This window comes from Equus przewalskii, chromosome 26, assembly GCF_037783145.1.
Source record: "Equus przewalskii isolate Varuska chromosome 26, EquPr2, whole genome shotgun sequence".
NCBI lineage: Eukaryota > Metazoa > Chordata > Mammalia > Perissodactyla > Equidae > Equus > Equus przewalskii.
The window spans coordinates 27583113-27596544 of record NC_091856.1 but is presented as its reverse complement, the minus strand read 5'-3'; the positions used below and the strand labels follow the sequence as shown (position 1 = coordinate 27596544).

Genomic DNA, 13432 nt, shown 5'->3' with positions numbered 1-13432 from the left:
GATGTCCTGGGAATCATGCTAACTCCTTTACATACATCCCTTTACCTAATCCTCACGAGACTCTGTGGCAGGTACTGTCATGATCCCCATTTCACAGATGAAAACCTGGAGGATTTAGGAGGTTGGGTGAATTGCCTAAGGCAGCCCACATGGTCAGGGGTGGTCCCGAGGTGAAGCTTCTACTGGAGCCCGTCTCCTCTCAGCTGCCCCTGACACCTCCCTTACTATGATTTTTCCCTTCTCTGTCCTGAAAGGCAGGGGTCAGGCTAAGTCTGTCTCTGACAAAGCATAAAGGGAAAGACATTTTTGATTAACAATATTTATGGGAAGATGCCATTTTCGTGTGTTTCTCTGTGCAAGAAATGCCATTTGGAAAGCCGGTGTGCATGTCAGTATTTTTTTTTTTCATTCTGAGAAAAAGCCTATAGAGTCTGGTGGGGGGAGGGTTTGCAGCTGGCAGGAGCTTTGGCATATGTTGTAACTAAAAAGAGAGGGAATGTGTTGGTGGGACAAGCTACCGGAGAGCTGTCTCGGTGTGCTGCGGTACTAGTAAGCGTTTTAATTGGGTAGGATTTTTGGAGGACTATTTTGACATCTGCTCGTGTCTTTGCTGATTTTTCTTCACTTAGAGTAGGAAACACAAGCTGTGGATAAAATGACTTTAAAATAATTGGAAGTAAAGATGTCTCTCTCGAAGTCGAATTTGAAAGGGACACTTTTTAAGAAGTGGAAAGTAAATTCCACTTCTAGGAATCCATTCTAAAGCACAAAGCTTTTTGCCTATAGATTTCACAAAAATAGTATATATGATAATTTCTTAAAAACTGGAAATAACTGCCAACAAAAGGGGCTTGGTTAGGTTGGTTTCCATGAAGTGGAACATTTTGTAGCAATTAGTAATGATCTTTACAAAGCTTTTAATGAAGTGGAGCATTGCTTATGTTGTAATAAGTGAGAAAATCAGAAAGAAACATTAAGAATTTTTTCATCTGTGTTTTAAAAAGTAGGGATTGGAGCGAAGGGATATGGAGGAAAATACACCAAAATGTTATCTCCAAATGGAGGGATTCAGGTAACTGTAATTTTCTTCTTTGAACTTTTCTATCTTTCCCATTATTTTTACTGGAGGCGTATGTAATTTTTATGATATAGGAGGCAGGTGATATTTTGTGTAAGAAGCAGCAGGTGTAACTGCGTGCCCTACGCACGTGCTTGTTCTGAAGGCTGAGCCATTGGATTTGAGATGTCTTCAGAAGGAGTTAGGCCTTTGAGTTAGATTGGTTCAAAAGTCAGCTCTGCCGCTCACTAGTTGTGTGATTTTGAGCCGTTTATTTGGCATCTCTGAGCCTCATTTCCTCATCCTTGTTATGGAGGTGCTAGTGTCTCCTTCACAGAGTGGTTAAGATTCAGTGGGCTGGCACCCAGTAACGGTCCAGCTTTCTTCTCCACCAACACTTCCCACCGCCACCCCCAGTTTGAGGGTGTTTTTTTTTTTTCTTTTTTGCCTTTCTTCATTGCCCTTGTTTTCCTTGAGCCTTTCAGGGATAAGGCACCATCCGGCCGAGCTGGCCTGATTCTTTCCTTGGGAACACTGAGCTTCAGGAAGGCCCTTGAGTCTACGCCAGGCCTTTTGGAAGAGGCCTTGCCACCGGGAGAGCAGTATTGTCCTGTAAGAGGAAACTGTGCGACCCAGCTCCTGCCTGGAGCCTGGTGCTCGGGGATTTTGGTTACTAAGAGGACCCTGGCCTGCTAAGTCAGAAAAAAGGGCCAGGTTTTTTCCTCTTCTTCAGCTTGCTGCCATTGTTGAAAAAGTAAACACTCCACACAGCTTAACGGGTGAGTCCTCCAGCCAGGAGTGGGAAGAAATCAAAAGCCTGTTCCAGCCCAGCCGTGGAGAGCCCACAAGGGCTGGTCTGTGCTGCTGGGGCCCCGCTGGGTACGCAGAAACAACACCCAATTCTGGTCCAGAATCAACATCCCATTCGCTGGGCCTTTCAACCCTGAGGCCTCTCTCCACTGGCCGGGCACCCTGCCCCCTTCTGTTTGGGTCTATTCTGAGGGTCAGATGAGGCAAAATAGGCTATTCTGGGGTGCAGTGGCCCTCAGCTCAGTCCTCGAGGCCTGGAGTCCTGGAGTTGTGTAGCCCCTCATGGCCCCTTCTCCAGTGTCATTTCTAGTGTCTCAGCCTTGAAGTAAGAGCCCAACAGTTATCAAGAAGGGGCCAGAGGATTTTTGCCCTTAGGCCATTGCCACTACAGCTTTCAGACTGGCTGGAGCTGATGTGTATATTGTGAAAGTAATAATAGTAGCTACTATTTATAAGTCCTGCTGTTGCCCAGCACTGCGCACATATTACCTCTGATCCTCACAGCAGCCCAGGGGGAGGTGGGATAAGGAAGGCGGTCACAGTTACCTCCTCAATTTTACAGATGAAGAAGCCAATTAGTATCCACATACCCTGGGGCAAGCTGCTTCACCTCTCTGAGCCTCAGTTTCTTGTCTCTGAAATGGGGATGGTGATACCTCTCTTCCAGCTACATTGTTGAAAATGAAAGAATCTGTGTGAAAGTGCTGTGTGAACTTTGAAGTGTGATATAAGTGAAAGAGATTGTTGTTGAGGCTATTGTAGTAACTTACTGCTAGGTATTTAACCTCTTAGATTGAAAAATGAGGCAGCTAAGGAGCCCTGGGCAATTTACCATGAGTCGTAATATTCTCATCTGTAAAATGGGGATTGTGCTTTGTAAAACAAGTGTGTAAAACACTAGCGATTTATATTATTATCAGTACTGTTTGCTGAGAGCTTTTTACTCTGTAAATAAGGCAGGCAGTTAATGTGAGTGTTGGGGTTTGGAGGGGAGAATAAACTTTTAAGGAGGTATCTTGTCCGTCCTCTGCAGCTCTGAGCCCCTAGTACACACTTAGGAAATGTTCACGAATTGATTGATGGCTTTGTGGACTAGCCCCTGGTGGCCTGGAGAAGTCGATAGCAGAAGGAGTTGGAAGCTTCTGATCTTGTCAAGTGGGAGGGTTCAAGGATTCCGCCACCTGGAATTGTTTTTTCAGCCCTAAGAGTATTTTGACCAGCATAGCTCTATCCTCCTCCTGGAAGGATCTCAAAATGTTTACTTAGGTACCAAGTTCTATCCTAGAGAGCACACATCAACCAATATTAATGAGCACTTACCATGGGCCAGTGATTTTGTTGAGTGCTGGTTATTATGTAGTAGAGAGCCAAACAGAGGAGCCTCTGATGGAGCCCACTCCCCACTGGGGAAGCAGGCAGACAAAGGGATGCTGGAGCTCAGGGTGACAAGAATGTGCAGAGGTCAGGCTCCCTGAGAGTATCTAATGACAAGGAGGGTGAAGGTGCAGTGCAAAGAGTATGGGCTGTGGAGATGGCCAGTGCTATGTTACCTTACCTCTCTGAACCTCATTCTCCTCAAGTTACATAAAATGAGAGTAATGATGTGTGCTTTGCAGAGTTTGGTAAGAATTAAATGTGATAAAGTTACTAAAGCATAGAGCAAGCACTACTAGGCTTCTTGTGCATTGCAGTTGTCCGTTTCCAAGACATTAGCAAACTTAGACTTTAGCAGCTGTTGGGATGTCCAGCTCCAGTACTAGCCTATATGGTGTTCTAGGGTGAATTAGGAAAAGGCCTCTCCTCCCTTCTACTACTCACTGCCACCCTGACTGATGCCACTCAATGGGCATACGAGTTGGCAGATTTCAGTCCCAACTTGACTGGCCGGATGTCCTTGGGCAGTGCACACCTACACGGTCATATGCAGTGGCTCACAGCATAGCTAATAATGCAATTGTTCCCTTGCATATAGGGTGATCTTATGTCCCATTTTATGCCTGTTGCCCTGTCATAACATGCTCCCTTTCACATCCACAAGTGTCCCAGTTTGGACAACAAATTGTAGGATCTTTTTACTTAACCAGGGAGAAATGACATAAAGACAACAGTTCTGAAGTTCTAGACTCTAAAGGGATGAGCTTTGGTATATGATGGGGTAAGAGAATTGAATGAGATGGGAAGTGATAGGTAGGCAGGGGAAAAATGGAGATGGATTCTAGCAGTGGGTAAATAGTTTGATTAGAAATTAAAACCTCAGGTCACAAACAACCTTGTTCTTCCACAGACTGTGGAGAGTTGCTCCCAGAGGGTGGGCTCTTCTTTTCTCCACATCGTGCCTCCATCCCTTCTCTCACCAAACATGAACACCTAATAGGCACGAGTCTCCCTTACTCTTTCTATTACTGTACCAATAGCATAATGTCTTATGGCTAGAGCCTCTGAGCCGTGATTCACTAGCTGGATTTCTATGGAAAATGGAACCACATTGAAAGTGTGACTGTCCTACTTAATGTTTAAGAGAAATGTTAACATGTTATCACTAGGCCCTATGCCATATTCCATACCCAAGAATGGCAAGATCCAAAAGAGAGATGGGCAAGTAGCCTTCAGTAAATAGAGGAGGTGGATTGAATGTGAGTGTCATAGGAGCCCAGCTGTATATCAGAGTTCCTGGGGCCAGAGCTTTAGACCTCAGCTTCTTCTTTTTTTTTTTAATTGTAAAGTATAGGAAAAAAATAATGTTGGGGTATAAAGATCTCTCTTCCTATCTGTGTGACTTGGGGCATGTCTCTGGGAAACCCTTTCCACTCCTGGGGCTTGGGGATGATTGTATAAGCTCGCGGTTTTTATGACAGTTAAATGGCCTAGCAAATGTGAATCACCTAGCATTGGGCCTGCCACAGAGTAAGCCTTTGTCATATGTCACTTTTCTTCTTCCTCTTCCCTGGCGAAGGCCAGGGGAAATGTCTCTCCTTATGGTGCTTCAATGCCTTTCTGTTCTGGATTTTTTTTACTTACAGAAAGTCAGAAACATGGCCCTGGATGATGTCGTGATCCTGAACGTGGATACCAACACCCTGGAAACCCCCTTTGATGACCTCCAGAGCCTCCCAAATGACGTGGTGGGTAATGAGCTCTTGAGGTTCTGACTCTTGTGAGCTTGTGTGGTGGAAATGAACATGACTTTGGGGAGGGGAGGAAGGGGGACAGCTGTGGTTCTCCTAGGGTCTAAGAACTGCATTTGTTCTCTGCTGCCTCTGGAACCTTTGTCTCAGTGTAGACAGGTGGGAAGTGGTTCATTTTTTTAGCCTTGTTTTGCCCTCATAACTTTCATCTGAAAACTGGGAAGTGATCCCAGGGTCTAGACAGCTCTTCTTTCTGTGGCAGCCAGGGGTCTTGCCATCCCTCTCTAGTACATCACGATGTCCAGAGAGCAGGACAGCTTCCCCTGAGTGACACCACAGAAGGTGGGTGGAGGGCTTTCAGTGTGAGCAATTTGGGGCACTCACACGTACCTTTTTTTCCTGGGCCGTCATCAAACACAGCCATTTCCCATGTAGCAGCATATCTGCTGCCAGTGCTCTGAATGTGGTTCCATGTCCCCTAAATCTGTCTTCGTTATCTCAGGTCTAGACAGAATGTCGGCTATATTTAGCAAAAAGCAACTGGCTGCCGCATTTGCCAGGCTAACATCTGACCACACACCTGTCTCATGTGCTACTCAGAGCTGCCTCATGGGCGGCTATTTGAAGTAGACCCAGTCTTCCCCCATCGTCCATACAAATGAGGAGGATTGAGATTCACTGGGAAGTATGGTTTTGATGTTTTGGTTTGACTTCCATGGCTCTGCCCGCTGGAAGATCTATAAAGTTATTCTGGCTTCTAGGCTGGAAGGAAGGAGTATTCCTGGCTGTGTGTACTGATATGGGGCTGGGTTTGTGTTGTGGCAGGTGGGCACTGCTCTTCCATTACTGCCAGGAGTACCCGTGACACCTGGAGATTAGCCATTGGGAAGAGACTGCTGTTTATTGATGAAAGGCTTGCAACAGGGTTTCAAACTCCTCTACTCTTACTCACTCTGAGATTTTGGGGGAGTCATTTGTGCTCCGTAAAGATGTTCCATTTGTAGCATAATTAAACGATGGCTACCATTCATTGACTTACTATGTGCTAAGCACTCATCATTGATTTCTCATTTCCTCTTCACACCACTCTGAGGAAGGTATTTTTCTTATCCTCACTTTACCCGCAGAGCTAGAAAGAGGGGGAGCCAAGAAGTGAACCCGACTCTGTCCCTCCGGAGAGCCACCCAGCACCCCTGCGTCTCTAGGTGCCTTTGCATTCAGGATCTCATTCCTTAGCACGAGAGCCCCATGGAGCAGGTGTTCTCTGCTTTTCACAGGGAGAGAACCTCACAGAGCACGTGCCTTGCCTCAGATCATACGGCTGGCTGGGTCAGAGCTGAAATTGGGACCCTAATCTGGACAACACCAAAGCCCGTGCTGCCTCCACTCAATAGACACTGCCCCGCCTGAGGCAGAGAGAAATGACAGAAGTAGGAAAAATAGAAGTACCAGACACTGTGAGGTTTCTTGTTTGTCATGTCAGGACAGGGGACATCGTTGGTATCTTAGGGTCTCCTGGCTATAATTTGAGTTCTTTTGGTCCAAGGAATCTGAAGTTTCCACGCTGGTTCCCTTTCAGTGGAATCGCTCTCCCTTCAAGCCATGGGTGTCTTAGGTATGGACTTCGCAACTGCTGAGTGAATGTGGTAAGTGAGCCTGAGGTGTATCAAGTGCAAGAAATGGCTGGGGGCCCTGGGGAAGCCCAGGATGAGTGACTGGTGGCTCAGAAACCCTGGAGTGGACTAATGGGTCCCAAGTGCAGTGCTCTGACCCACGGCTGGGCATTGAACAGCACAGATAAAGTAGATCTACTTTCCTTCAAAGAGCATGTTCCAGTAGGGGAAAGAGTGTATAAATGACATTTATCTCATGGTATAGCATAATAGAGGCCACAAAGAAAATAGGAATCATGCACAGGAGGGCCCAGGTGTGACAAAATTTGGGGGAGGGTAATGGAGGCTTCCTGAAGGTGGCACATTCCAAGATGTCTTTTTTTTTTTATTTAGAGTTTTATTTATTAATTTTTTTGGTTTTATTGAGGTCATAATAGTTTATAACATTGTGAAATTTCAGCTGTACATGATTATTTGTCAGTCACCATATAAATGTGCCACTTCACCCCTTGTGCCCACCCCCTAAGTCCTTTCTCCTTTGGTAACCACTAAAGTGTTCTCTTTGTCCGTGTGTTAGTTTGTCTTCCACATATGAGTGAAATCATATGGAGTTTGTCTTTCTCTGTCTGGCTTATTTTGCTTAGCATAATACTATCAAGGTACATCCATGTTGTTGTGAATTGGATGATTTTGTCTTTTTTTATAGTTGAATAGTATTCCATTGTATATTCCATTCCCGATACGCTATATATATATACACACCACATCTTCTTTATCCAGTCATCAGTTGACGGGCACTTAGGTTGCTTCCACGTCTTGGCTACTGTGAATAATGCTGCAGTGAACATAGAGGTGCATAAATCTCTTTGAATTGTTGATTTCAAGTTCTTTGGGTAAATACCCATTAGTGGGATAGCTGGGTCATGTGGTATTTCTATTTTTAATTTTTCAAGGAATCTACATACTGTTTTCCATAGTGGCTGAACCAGTTTGCATTCCCACCAGCAGTGTATGAGGGTTCCCTTTTCTCCATATCCTCTCCCACCTTTGTTATTTTTTGTCTTGGTTATTATAGCCATTCTGACGGGTATAAGATGATATCTAAGTGTAGTTTTGATTTGCATTTCCCTAGTGATTAGTGATGTTGAACATCGTTTCATGTGCCTATTGGCCGTCTGTATACCTTCTTTGGAAAAATCTCTGTTTGTATTCTCTGCCCATTTTTTGATCAGGGTGTTTCTTTTTTTGTTGTTGACTTGTATGAGTTCATATATTTTGGAGATTAACCCCTTGTTGGATATGGGATTTGCAAATATTTTCTCCCAGTTGGTAGGTTGTCTTTTTGTTTTGTTCCTGGTTTCCTTTGCCTTGCAGAAGCTCTTTAGTCTGGTGAAGTCCCATTTGTTTATTTTTTTTGTTTCTCTTGTCCAAATAGACATGGTATTCAAAAAGATCCTTCTAAGACAAATGTCAAAGAGTGTACTGCCTATGTTTTCTTCCAGGAGTTTTATGGTTTCAGGTCTTACCTTCAAGTCTAATCCATTTTGAGTTAATTTTTATGTATGGCAAAAGATAATGGGCTACTTTCATTCTTTTGCATGTGGCTGTCCAGTTTTCCCAGCATCGTTTATTGAAGAGACTTTCCTTTCTCCATTTTGTGTTCTTGGCTCCTTTGTCAAAGCTTAGCTGTCCATAGGTGTGTGATTTTATTTCTGGGCTTTCAATTCTGTTCCGTTGATCTGTGTGCCTGTTTTTGTACCAGTACCATGCTGTTTTGATTACTATAGCTTTGTAGTATATTTTGAAGGCAGGGATTTCATGCCTCCAGCTTTGTTCTGTTTTCTCAGTATTGCTTCAGCTATTCGGGGTCTTTTGTTCCCCTATATGAGTTTTAGAATTCTTTGTTCTATTTCCATGAAGAATGTCATTGGGATTCTGATTGGGATTGCATTGAACCTGTAGATTGCTTTAGGTAGTCCAGACATTTTAACTATATCTATTCTTCCAATCCATGTGCATGGAATATCTCTCCATTTCTTTATGTCATCATCAATTTCTTTCAATAACGTCTTATAGTTTTCATTGTATGGGTCTTTCTACTCCTTGGTTAAATTTATTCCTAGATATTTTATTCTTTTGCTTATGATTGTAAATGGGATTCTAGTCTTAAGTTCTTTTTCATTTAGTTCGTTATTAGAGTATAGAAATGCAACTGATTTTTGTAAGTTGATTTTGTACCCTGCAACTTTGCTGTAGTTTGTTCATTATTCCTGGTAGTTTTCCAATAGTTTCTTTAGGGTTTTCTATATATAAAATTGTGTCATCTGCAAACAGTGAGAGTTTCACTTCTTCATTGTCTATTTGGATTCCTTTTATTTCTTTTTCTTGCTTAATTGCTCTGGCCAATACCTCCAGTACTATGTTGAATAAGAGTGGCGAGAGCAGGCACCCTTGTCTTGTTCCTGTTCTCAGAGGGATGGCTTTCAGTTTTTCCCCATTAAGTATGATGTTGGCTGTGGGTTTGTCATGTATGGCCTTTATTGTGTTGAGATGCTTTCCTTCTGTACCTGTTTTATTGAGATGTGGATCTTGATCCTATCAAATGCTTTCTCTCTGTCTACTGAGATGATCATGTGGTTTTTATTTTTCATTTTTGTAATGTGGTGTACCACATTGATTGATTTGCGGAAGTTGAACCATTCCTGCATCCCTGGTATAAACATCATTTGGTCATGGTGTGTGATCTTTTTAATGTATTGCTGTCTTCGGTTTGCCAATATTTTGTTGAGGACTTTTGCATCTATGTTCATCAGCAATATTGGCCTATAGTTTTCCTTCCTTGTGTTGTCCTTGTCTCACTTTGGGATCAGGGTCAAGTTGGCATTGTAAAATGTGTTAGGAAGTATTCCGTCTTCTTCAATTTTTTGGAATAGTTTGAGAAGGACAGTTGTCACATCTTTGAATGTTTGGTAGAATTCTCCAGAGAGGGGCCGGCCCGGTGGCGCAGCAGTTAACTTCCCATGTTCCGCTTCTCGGTGGCCTGGGGTTCACCAGTTCAGATCCTGGGTGTGGACATGGCACCACTTGGCACACCATGCTGTGGCATCCCACATATAAAGTAGAGGAAGATGGGCCGGTGTTAGCTCAGGGCCAGGCTTCCTCGGCAAAAAGGAGGAGGACTTGCAGTAGTTAGCTCAAGGCTAATCTTCCTCGAAAAAAAAAAAAAAGAATTCTCAAGAGAAGCCATCTAGTCCTGGATTTTATTTTTTGGGAGGTTTTTGATTACTGTTTCGATCTCTTTACTTGTGATTGGTCTATTTAGATTCTCTTTTTCTTCTTGATTCAGTTTTGGGAGGTCATAGGAGTCTAAGAATTTATCCATTTCTTCCAGTTGTCCAATTTGTTGGCATATGGTTTTTCTTACTATTCTCTTATGATCCTTTGTATTTCTGTGGTATCTGTTGTAATTTCTCCATTTTCATTTCTAATTTTATTTTATTTTTATTTTTTCTCCATCATGTTGCTAGATTCTAGCAGTCACTGTATCCAGTGGTTGCTTCTTCTTCTTCTTCTTCTTTTTTTGTGAGGAAGATTGGCCCTAAGCTAACAACTATTGTCAATCTTCCTCTTTTTGCTTGAGGAAGATTGTTGCTGAGCTAACACCTGTACCAGTCTTCCTCTGTTTTGTGTGTGGAATGCAGAGCCACCCCTTCCAGTCTGGAAGTTAGGGTTAGGGTTAGGGTTATGGTTAGGGTTAGGGGTAGGGTGGCTTGTGGCATTGAACTCCCTTAGCTTTTGTTTATCTGGGAAAGTTTTTATTTCTCCATCATATCTGAAGGATGTTTTTGCTGGATAGAGTATTCTTGGCTAAATGTTTTTGTCTTTTAGAAATTTGAATATATCATTCCACTTTCTCCTAGCCTGTAAGGTTTCTGCTCAGAAATACACTGAAAGCCTGATGGGAGTTCCTTTGTAGGTTATTTTCTTCTCTCTTGCTGCCTTTAATATTTTTTCTTTGTCATTGACTTTTGACAGTTTTAATATGCTTTGGAGAAGGTCTTTTTACATTGATATAATCAAGATTTCTATTAGCTTCTTTTACTTGTATTTCCAGCTCCTTCCCCAGTTTTTGGAAGTTCTCAGCTATTATCTCTTTGAACAGGCTTTCTGCTCCGTTCTCCTCTTTTCTCTCTGGAATACCTATAATCCTTATGTTGCATTTCCTAACTGAGTTCAATATTTCTGAGAGACTTTCTTCATTTCTTTTTAGTCTTAGTTCTCTCTCCTGCTACATCTGAAGCATTTCTATATTTCTGTCCTCCAGACTGATAATTCTCTCCTCCATAATATCAGCTCCATTATTCACAGAATCCAGATTTTTCTTTATCTCATACATTGTGTTTTTCATCTCCAACATTTCTGGTTGGTTTTTCTTTATAGTTTCAATCTCTTTTGTGAAGAATTCACTCTGTTCATTAATTTTGTTCCTGATTTCCTTGTCTGTCTATTTTCTTGTAACTCTTTGAATTTTTTAATGATAGCTACTTTGAATTCTCTGTCATTTAGATTATTAATTTCTGTTCCTTCAGGATTGATTTCTGGGGGCTTGTCATTTTCCTTCTGGTCTGGAGTATTAATATATTTCTTCATACTGTTGGATGACATGGATTTGTGCCTCTGCATAATGATAGTATCTGTTCTCACCTTCCACCTGCCACCACTGGGTGGGGAATCAAGAGCTATGTATTCTGAGCCCACCATGATCCCCAGCTTGCTCACTCATAGCTGCTGCTTTTCTAAGGTATGCATGGGTGCTCTGGCCAACTGGCTAAGCTCGATCACCGGGTGGAGGGAGGGGTGCTTTCTTTCACCTGTGCAATCCCAGGGGCGTTCTTGTTCTGTTCTCACTATCTGTTCTCCTGGGGTGTTGGCTTGATGAAGACACCCCCACAATAGCTTAGTCACCTCTTTGTGGCATTTTCCCATGGGCTATGAGGGAACTTAGAGAGTGACGGTGTTTCTGTGCAGAGCCACCCCTTCCCCCTCTTTTCTCAGAGCCATGCGTTGTCCTGCACCCTGGGTTGCTGCCATTGGGGGGGGGGAGAGGAGATCCCCTTACCTCCTTCCATTTCCTCTGTGGGATCCAGCGCCTCCACCTTCAGATGTATGGCTGTGTGGGTTTCTCAGACGTCTTTTGTGTTACGTGAATGTCCTCTGCTGGTTTATGAGTGTTCTTTTCATTCTATCTTTGGGGGGAGAGTCCAAGGGAAGAGCTTACTCCACTATGATACTGACATCACTCTCTCCAAGATCTTTTAAATGATCAGTGCGGTAGCCTCAGGGAGCCAAAGTAACTTGAGCAAGTTATTGTCCCTCTCTGAGCCTCAGTTTCCCATCCTTAGAAGAGAGGAGTCCTAGGCCTATTATTAGGATTGTTGTGGCAAAGAAATGAGGTGGTAGTGGTCATCAGATTCTTGGCACTGTGCTCACATGTTATTGGTGATCAATAAATTGTACCTGCATTTGTTTTTAATGAAATCGTTCTTAATAATTAAAGCCAGAGTTAGAGGAAAGTTGGTTCCTTCCACACCGTAACAGTCCTCAGCCTGCATGAAAAGTACCTCCCATTTGCAAGCTGGTTTGTAGCAGGGTTGACAATGTTCTACAGCAGTGGTTTCCAGAATGAGGCTCTATGCTCATCAAAGATTCCAAAGATAGTAATGTGAAGGGAATGTGGTCCCTAAGGTACTTAGTGTGTTTCAGTGGAATTCATGGATTTGATTCTGTAAGGCTACATGAGCTATGAATTCCTTGAGAAAAGAAATGATGTCCTGTGCATCTTTGTGTCCCCTGCACAGGACCAGGTACGTTTAGGGTATCAGCATGTCCACAGTTAATTTCACAATCTCCCCTTTTGCCAAAGCTGTTTGTTTACTGCATCCGCCAGATTCTGCTTCTTAAACATTTCTCAAATCCTTTCTCCACCCCTATAGACACCACCTAATCCCAAGTTCTTATTTCTCTCCTGCACTATTTCCAGCAGCCTCTGAACTGGTTCTTCAGACTCCAGCCCTTCTTCCTCATGTACCAGAGTGATCTTTCTAAAACATAAATTTAACTATATTTCCCTCCTACTTAAAAGCATTCCATCAAGGAACATAATTTTTTAAAAAACAGAGCTTCTAAAGACAAAAATATCCTTCTATGACTTCCTAGTGCCCATAGATTAGGTGGCAAGTTCCTTTAATGACTTTGGAATGAGACAGACCTGTGTTTAAATCCTGTTTCTTTGCTTACTAATCATGATCTAGGCAAAATTAGATAGGCTCTCTGAGCCTTAGTTTCTTCATAAGGTTGTTGTGAGAATTAAATGTAATATGTATAATATATGTAAAACATATATCCTCGTGAGTGCTATAAATGGTAGTTAATGATGATGAATTATGGATGTGAATGATGATTAGCATGGCATTCAAGGCCCTCCTTCATGGTATGATCCTCCCATTTTTTTCCCATAACTTTAGCTCTTTCCTCTTGCTGCTTCAAACTCTATATTATAGGTGTTGAGAACTGTTAGTAGATTTGACCATATCCTTCTCTTTGTCCTCACAGCCCCTTATATTACTTATAAAATTATACTTATCATCCAGCAGTATAATTTATTATACATTTCTGGTTTTTCCTTTTAATCATGAGTTCTTTGAGAGCAGGAATCAAGTTTTATTCATCTTCATTTCCAAGGGCTCTAGCAGCCACTGAATACATAGATGGAAGGATGGAAGGGACATATGAATTGGGTTATTTTGGTAGATGAAATCTTGTAAAAC

General features: G+C 42.6%; 1 protein-coding gene across 27 annotated transcripts in view; it reads left to right on the top strand.

Annotated features, from left to right (window-relative positions):
• Nucleotides 1-13432, top strand: part of DENND1A (DENN domain containing 1A) — a 513391-nt gene that overhangs the window by 315775 nt on the left and 184184 nt on the right. For all 27 annotated transcript variants that reach the window (XM_070596419.1, XM_070596426.1, XM_070596409.1 and 24 more), the window contains one exon: nucleotides 4888-4989. In XM_070596419.1, coding sequence (XP_070452520.1) covers nucleotides 4888-4989 — 102 coding nt within the window. The remainder of the gene's footprint in view (nucleotides 1-4887; nucleotides 4990-13432) is intronic.